At 41.2% G+C, this 8,455-nt stretch overlaps 1 protein-coding gene and 1 non-coding gene across 7 annotated transcripts in view; one reads left to right on the top strand and one right to left on the bottom strand.

The window, feature by feature from the left end:
• Positions 1-821: 821 nt before the first annotated feature.
• LOC123137281 (probable NOT transcription complex subunit VIP2) overlaps positions 822-8,455 on the bottom strand; it is an 8,784-nt gene continuing 1,150 nt past the window's right edge. Inside the window, exons 2-17 of one of the 6 annotated variants that reach the window (XM_044556993.1) lie at positions 5,979-6,083; positions 5,568-5,655; positions 5,334-5,488; positions 5,212-5,248; positions 4,891-5,088; positions 3,992-4,204; positions 3,804-3,905; positions 3,260-3,345; positions 3,107-3,181; positions 2,530-2,955; positions 2,402-2,454; positions 2,287-2,328; positions 1,507-1,651; positions 1,344-1,422; positions 1,126-1,227; positions 822-1,046 (exon numbers count right to left, since the gene is read on the bottom strand). In XM_044556993.1, the coding sequence (XP_044412928.1) occupies positions 1,345-1,422; positions 1,507-1,651; positions 2,287-2,328; positions 2,402-2,454; positions 2,530-2,955; positions 3,107-3,181; positions 3,260-3,345; positions 3,804-3,905; positions 3,992-4,204; positions 4,891-5,088; positions 5,212-5,248; positions 5,334-5,488; positions 5,568-5,655; positions 5,979-5,996 (1,716 nt within the window). In that variant the 5' untranslated portion in view covers positions 5,997-6,083 and the 3' untranslated portion in view covers positions 822-1,046; positions 1,126-1,227; position 1,344. Of the gene's footprint in view, positions 1,047-1,125; positions 1,228-1,343; positions 1,423-1,506; positions 1,652-2,286; positions 2,329-2,401; positions 2,455-2,529; positions 2,956-3,106; positions 3,182-3,259; positions 3,346-3,803; positions 3,906-3,991; positions 4,205-4,890; positions 5,249-5,333; positions 5,489-5,567; positions 5,656-5,978; positions 6,084-7,093; positions 7,287-8,455 lie in introns of those variants that run through there. The other 5 variants (XM_044557003.1, XM_044556992.1, XM_044556981.1 and 2 more) reach the window with 5 other exon arrangements.
• Positions 5,568-5,645, top strand: LOC123152314 (small nucleolar RNA snoR35). The gene has a single exon (XR_006476107.1). It is a non-coding gene; the product is annotated as a small nucleolar RNA snoR35 (small nucleolar RNA).

The following is an 8,455-nucleotide window of genomic DNA, read 5'->3' as shown; positions in this document are numbered from 1 at the left end:
GGGGGGATCGATGTGATTTACGCTTAGATGTGGTATTGTGTTCAAAGATCTTTGTTGAGGTGCAGTCCATGTATTAGAGTGATCATTGATTCGAGAGTTGGTTCTAAACATTGTACTTCCAATCCTTGTACCAGCTCTCCCTTCTACATGACAGCATGAAGTGAAGATCGTCATCATTAACATGCATATTGTTATGATCCTACACATCATCATTCACATGCACATTGCTATGATCCTACACAACTCAGTGCAAATCACCATTTCCTTCAACATTGGTCATATGTTCTTCGTTGAAGTGTTGTGCCGGCAGGTTGGCCTTTGGCAATGTTGTTGAGGGGAGCTGCTCTAAGGGCAAAGATGTAGCAGAAGGCAACATCTTCAAGAGGTGTCAAGGGAGGCCAAAGATGTAGCTGATCCATGAGTAAGTAGGTCCAACCAACTTCTACAAGGACGAAATTTGCTAAAAGCACCTGGGTTGGATTTACTTACCATCCCTGATCGGAGACCACTCCGAAATGTTCCAAGGCTCTAGGATGTCAACCGAAGGGTGGCGGTGTATGGAAGCCGTAGCTCACAAGCTGAAGATCAGGTACTTCCTCACCTTCAAGGTCCTTGCTCGAAGCGGATGTTTTCAAGGTCACCGTGCGGGTCCAAGAGTGAGGGTTTTGCACGTCTGTGCACGAATGATTTGTACACGTGTACTTTGTGAACCTTCACGCATTTCACCAGATGTGAGTTCACATGTAGTAGTGCTATCAGTCACTGGTGACAAGCAAATCACGAGCATCATTCCCAGACTATTAAAAACGAGGGGCACATTGTAAATCCAAAGTACCGGTAATTAACTCATAGATAAAGAGTACAGGTCTGATTTTTACGAAAGCTAAAAGACTCAAGTCAATTACAGCCCACAATACCAAATTGACCCTACTGGTTTACAGCCAACGGATTAATGAGGCACATTTTCCTCGGCTACATGTCTAAAGCTACCATCAGGGCTGCCAGCCAACACAGAGAAGCTCCTTCTTCGGAACAGCACACAAGTCCTGCCCAGACAAAACGAAATTCAGCGCCGCAAAGTAAATCAATCTCGACGAACAAATAAGAGTATTCAGATGAACTTACAGAATCATTTTGCACAAATGTACGCCACCTATATCCTATGATAATAACAGGTACTGATCCGGATGAAGAAAATCGACATTCTCTAATACAGAAGTACAACAGCTGCAAGCAAAAACCAGTAGCATGTCAGAAAACCCGGGCCTACGTACATGGAACTATGAAACTGTGGCATTAGGGACATAGTACATGAATGGGAGGCGGGAAATCCAACTGCTGACCTTATAATCTAACGTTTTGGCTGGTGGAAGGTAGGACAGGTCTCTTCTCTACAGATTCATATTGGAGCACAAAGTTGTCCTGCAATCAATGAAAAATGCTCAGATTACTTTCCCTGCTGTGCGATCAGGCTATAAAGACTATCAGTTCTTGTTCGGATGAAACCTTCTGAATTGTATCCCACAGGTTGGGATCAAAACAAATGTAGGATCCTCGTTCATACAGTGGAGTTTTCACAAGAGGCGCCACATTTGAAGCTCGTGTGAGCCACACACGATACTCTCTGTGGTAAAACCACCCTTTGTTATATCTGGAAAATAGGTGGAATCAGAAATTTGAGTCATTTGACATTGACATGCCAGGCCATTTCGATTCAAAATAATGGAAAAATGAGAAAATAACTAAAGGTCAAAAAAATGATGCATAGATCAATGATATTGCTATATGTAAGATAGGTCCAAGCACGATTGGAGTGTCAAGATTAGACTATGCAAAAAGAACTGGTATGGTGTGAGAAGAGGCCTATTCTCAATAATGAACAAAATGATGCAGCTCCAGCAGGAGGCAGAGGACATGGACATAGCAGGAATAGATCCAGGGGGGTTCATAAAAATTGAGGGAGGTTGTACAACTAAGGATCGAGTGAAGGAAAAGGGCATAAAGGACTTCTAGTTGTATTTTTTCCAAGAAACTTCTTAGCTGTAATTCCATCAATAGCTGGCTACCCTATAAACTTGTTATTGTATAAATTCGGTCAAACTTTATAAAGTGTGGTTTTAGTCAAAGCTAATATGCGGGGTAAATAAAAACGGAGGGAGTACTACAAAAGAGCACACACATGAAAACAGTTGACAAATGTATAGGGCGTGTGAACAGCAGGCAAATGAAGGTCCACTAAAATAGTATTCTGCTGAGATACCAACAACTGTGCAGGTTTGTGCTTACAGTTCATTCGCGGCATATAACTGAGCAACATCCTTCGGCATACTGCACAAAGGGCAAAGTCAAATAATGCATAGGCTAGTAAAACCAGACACACAGTTCATTCTATTCAATATACCTGTAGAAGATGTAGAATAGTGTCAAGGGGTGAAACTTTGGAAAATTGAATGGCTGCAGATGGAGAAAAAAATATATGAAATGTCAGGGTTCAAGAGGCTATTGTAAACCAAATGGGAAGCAGCTTACCTGCAGTGGTGGAGGTTGCTCAGCAGAGTAACAAGCAGGGATCTGATAATCAGGTTCTCCTTTAGCTGGCTCATTTGACCATGGAGAGCCAAATGTCTTCCAAAGACAATCTGGGGAGTTCAAATTCAACCCTAGTGTAGTTAAATCAAGCCCTAAAGCAAGAGCTGTTGGTCCAGGCTCTTTCGATTTTATTAAGTTCAACAATCCAAGTAAACTATATGGGTCTGGCACAGTTTCTTTTCCCTGAGCAGACTTTTGACTCTGATCCTTGGATGACTGTTGGCCCGAAGACGTCTGCGACCTAAGTGAATTCTGAGTCTGCGGTTGATGGTATTGCTGGATGAGTTGCTCATAAGACCCCGAATTAGAAGACGGACTTGGAGAATTTATCGGCCTTAGCCCAATATTATCAAGACCATTTTGAACCTAATGAACACAATCAGAGTAGTTAAAATCCAGTCAAAAGGTTAGCAGACACATGAAAAAAGGTTAAAATGTATGTATCCTAACTTCTAAGAGTGGTGTGTTCAACCCGAAATATGTGCTGGCTACGCGAAAAAATTGCTAGTATGCTTACCGAAGTAGTGCTCTGCTGCTGTTGTTGGCGGGGTGGATAGCTACCTCCCAAATTAAAGCCAGATGATCTACCCATCTGCAGAATCATATGTGAGAATTTAAGAATAAGAAGGTAGCTGACCTGGGATGAAATGATAGAACAACATGAACTCACAGGAAAATGTTGTGCCTGCATAATATTTGCATTCTCATGAAGGTGGTCCTTGTGATGCAAATCCATACCATAATCTGACGAATTGCCTTATATTCCAAAGAAACATATAATAAGGTAATATCCAGAAAATAAAAGCAGGGGTTTTGCCCAGAAGTAATCAGCAGAAAGGAACATGATAGGAATAACTGCCATGATATGAATTTAGCCGAACAACTTCGATAGAACACATTGCAATACATATAACATGATTATAAATCTCTGATGAAAGTTAACTACCCCAGCTTGAGAGATAAGGATAAACTTATGCCAGATGAACAATTGAGAAGAAGATTGAACCATGATATGTGGTTAATAGAGAAGAAAATAGTGAAGGAATTGACAAGACATGAAACATTATCTTTTCCAGATAACAGTAACAATAAGATAAAAAATACTACTGCAAGGGAAAAGGCTAAAGCTAACAAGAAACAGATAGTTAATCTCATCAAGATTTATAGAGTTGCCCACTACGTGCATAGTGAGACTACCAATGGAGGAGACATACCTTTATATCCTGGTAAAGCTGGAAAATCTTCATTCTGAATGCTGAACTCCTGGTTTTGTTGCACAATAGCATTTACACTTACGCCTTGCTTTCGCAGTGACCCTTCAAATTACAAAGTATGAAAAGTTAGTTACCTGACATTATCAAAGCACTAAAGATTGCAGATTTTGTTAGTGTTGTAGCATTACCATATTGCCCTTGACCACCTCCAGCAGAATTAGGACGCCCAGTTAACTGGGGAAAATCATTTATGTCAAACGGAGAATTGTCACCAGAGTTTCCTTCATGTAGCATTCCAGAAGAACTAAAAGAATTGCTTCCTGCCTGAACTTGGTTCTGAGATAGCGTTCCTCCAGGTGTTGGATAAGAACTCCCAAGAATGTTCATGAACTGTGGCGACGCTGGTGAAAAAAAAATAAACAGACTCATTTTTTTTACAAAATAAAATATCCATTAGGTCAGTTTGCCCCACACCCCTTACACCAAGAGAGAAGAAATTCCTAGCTCTTAATAAACCCAGTAGTTGTATATACAGTTTAGTTGCTTCCACTGGTATACGTATAATCTAGTGTGGGCAACCAAGCCAGACAACCTCAAGGTGGTGGCACTGCTTTATGAATGCAATAGATGAAAACTCAGTTCCCCGTGTCAATTTCCAATCAAATTGAGCCACATTGAAGTTCAATCCATAACACTTCAGAGAGTTACGCTGGCATATGACTGAAATGTACCTTACAACACCACTTCCCTATACTTAAAAAAAATGCAAAGCTTGCAGCTCAACGCATTAATAGAAAGCAAACAATTATACAAACCTAAGACAAGACTGAAACATCTGACAACTCAAGACAGGACCACAATCAATGCAAGACAGACATTGCAACCGACTCAACAAAACAACCCCAGCCTAGAAGCCATCCACACAAGCGCAGGGCGCAACATATCTACTGAAACCTAAGCCACAGGAAGAAAAACACACACCAGTTCACTATTCAGCCAGCAAGAAAGAAAAAGTGAGAATAGATATTCGCCAAAGAAGCACGAAAAGTTTGAAAAAACAAATAAAGATTAACAATTAACCATGTACCTTGATGCATACCACTCAGTCGATTGGATGGGATATTAAGAGCCCCACTTCCAGAGTTGCCGCTCGAATTGATACGAGATGCAATACCAGGCATGGACATTCCTGCTGAGCTTATGCTTCTGCCAATACTGCTGCCACCCACTATATTGCCCCCAGAATTTGCTATCCGTGGGCCTAAGTTCCCCAAAACTGAAGAAGCTGTCAACCCAGGAGCAGAATTTCGATTACCAACATTAGCCATGCTTGAGGATAAACCTTGTGCTGAACCACCAATAGCATTCATGCTACTACTAAATACAGCATTCCCCCCAAGATTCATACCTCCTCTGTTGCTGATCCCAGAATGGCCATGAGAAATCTATAAAAGGGTAACAAATTAGTTAAGTGATAGAACACTCAGCATGATATTAACATGTTGTGGACTAGAAAAGAGGAGAACAAACCTGAGACATGGACACTGGAAGGTTATTTGAGGGAAACCGGCTACCAGAAATATTGCCGCCAGGTTGTTGAACACCTGGGGATGGAATACCTGACAATGAAGCATTCCTTGGCGATAGTGATGCAAGATTGAGATTTCCGTGGATATTATGCAAGCCTTCCAAGAAGTTCAAACTTTATGAGATACTTTGGAACATGATTATTGGATTACACAAATATGTAAGATTTATACTAACCAGAGTGATGGAAATTAGGAAATGATCCAGACTGACCAGAAAAGGTTGATGTGAATGGCCTTCCTGTTGAATCCCCACCAATATTTGACTGCAAAAGGTAATGACAATAAACCAAAGGCCTTTTGAAAAACGTAGCTAGCCATTGTCATCACTACACAGAAGTGGACAATGAACCCTGATCACGATTAAAACTATTATGTCCACTTTTTGAGACAGAGGAACTTGGCAGGGAGTAATAAACAACATAAAAACAACATCATGTCTAAAAACAGACAGGTTAAATGAGTCAACATATTAGCTCAAGCAATAATATGGAAGTGGAAGCCAAAATGAGGTGGAGTTAGGTGATTTACTGAATAGGAAAGGGAGAAAATGAGTAACCATATTAAGTAAGGAAAGATGGAAGCATACATTCAGTGATCCTGACATTGTGATGATGCCCAAAGAACGATCAAGGCAAGAGGAAGTCAAAATACTATTCCGCTATTCCCCCAACTGAGTGATAATCTGTCCAATCTGGAGTCCAGGAAGAGATAATATATGTAAGTAATAAATATCGGGGGTCCTTTCAGAGGTGCAGGATGCTTATAGTAAAAGAGAATGAAATAATTACATAGCTAAACGCAACACATGACCTGAAGTTGAATTTCAAGATCAAAACACTAACTAGTCAGAAGATATTAGAGCTCTATATATGCTACATTCTAAAAAACTGCAGTCATGCAGGACAAACTATCACACTGCACAATTTTACAAAATACAGTTAACAAGATGACACAATAAGGAGGGTAGAAAAAACATGAGAACCAATCTAGAAAACAAATGAGGCTGTGTGCAATTTCCAGAACCAGTTTGGTATTTAGAACATTACAACTAGTATTCTGATTATTTCCAAATTGGACAAGCACAGAAGGAAGATTGATACAAAGATAAACCATAATTATTTCCAAGTTTACACCTACAAGCAAGCCACTAACTAATATCTAAAAGGAAACATAAGTTTCTATAAAATTACAAAAAATATTAGACAAAAAAAGTACTGAATGTAAAAAACAAAATATTAATACTGGCCATGACTAAAACTTGCAACACACCAAATCCTAGGACAAACACTCCAGAAGAGCACAAACTTATAGCATTATGATATTCCACTGCCTCAGATGGCCCTCGTAATTATGGGCCCCTAACAAATCTAGACATGAAAACACTGTTGTGGTATTAAATCAATACAAGGTTTTGAGTCGCCGACTAATCACCGATGAGACACAGGCTAATCGCCTTGCCGATCAGTGACGAAGTCCTGCTACGGTGACTCAACTACCAGAGCAAGTCGTGCAACTCAGATGGCCCTCGTATTTATGGGCCCCTAACAAATCTAGACATGAAAACACCGTTGTGGTATTAAATCAATACAAGGTTTTGAGTCGCCGACTAATCACCGATGAGACACAAGCTAATCGCCTTGCCGATCAGTGACTAAGTCCTGCTACGGTGACTCAACTACCAGAGCAAGTCGTGCAACTCACCCCCTAGTAGACGCTTGTGTGCTGGTTTGGGCGGCCGGCGAGGTCTTCGGTGAGAAATCTATCTCCTTGACGCCGCCGGCTACGGATCTACCCCGCCGGCGGCTACCGATCTACCCTGCCGCTGGTGTGTTGTAACTTGTAAGAGGGAAGAAGGTATGAGAAGAAAGAAGGAATCTGCACTGGCGGCGGCTATGTATAGTCCTGGTCACGCGCTGCTGGGCAGTTACCACTCTTCTATTCTTGATGGATGGTACAGATGGCTTGGGTAAGTATGGACGGTCTAGATACATCAAGAAAGCTAGGGTTTTCAAATGGGCCTTCATGGGCCAAATATGCTCCTACCCCTATCAACTTGGAGCCATCTTCCTCCTACACTAAAGCAACTCGGCTCCTCCGTGGCCCAGCCAAGAGCCCAATACCTTGCCTAGGAGCTTCATGCCACCTTGACCTCATAATCAAGCTCCTCCTTAATTGCAACTTTGCCCTCAACTCTCTGTAAGCTCCCCTGACTAGTTGCGGCGACTTGGGGCCATTAGCGATAACAAGTCGCCGAATAATCCGGGCTAGGGAGACTCGACCCGACTCCACGACCAAAAACTTCGAAACAATATCATCTTTTGGTTTAGCATGAGATGCAGCCTTGCAGCTGGTGACCTACTTCCTATAATAGATTTCAGGGAACAAAACAAGGAAAATTCTCCAGGGAACCTCAACAGGCCAGAATGCAGGCCACTTCAATCAAGGGTCTGGTTCTTGTATTTGACCAGGTTTGGTAAGGAACTGAGATGTGATTGGAGGACTCATATTAATCATGGAGGTGGTAAATTTCACTGTATTAAACAAGAAAAACAAAAAAGAGCTAAAAAAATCCACATTGATCGGAAATTTCCAATGATGGGGGCCTGCATGTACAATCACAACATGCCATGAGGCAACACTCATCTTCCTTACATCTGATCGTCATTAGAAACATTAACCAAACTATGAATGCTAATAAGGGACCAAAGCCATGTCAACTTTCTATCAGATCACACATTTGTACTCAGCCATAGGCAATCACAAAACAACATGGCTATCCTATCTTTGAACTGATTGAGCTGTGTAAATAAAAGTGAGGAAAATGCTTTCTACATTGATTAGTTCACTGCCAGTTCTTCCATCTTCCACAAGCACCGATTTTAAGTAGGTCAACAGCAAAAGTACGACAATCCTTAGTATAAGGCTAGTTGTAGTTCGAATCTCAGGTTCTTAACTATATGGGTGCATGTTTCCATTTGTGTACAACGTGGTAAATTAAATAATCTATATGCCAACTGGATAGAAAACATCGTGTGTAGGCTTCATGCTTGGTTTGCCTACCTG

This window comes from Triticum aestivum, chromosome 1B (genome assembly GCF_018294505.1).
Source record: "Triticum aestivum cultivar Chinese Spring chromosome 1B, IWGSC CS RefSeq v2.1, whole genome shotgun sequence".
NCBI lineage: Eukaryota > Viridiplantae > Streptophyta > Magnoliopsida > Poales > Poaceae > Triticum > Triticum aestivum.
This window is presented reverse-complemented; position numbering and strand designations above follow the sequence as displayed.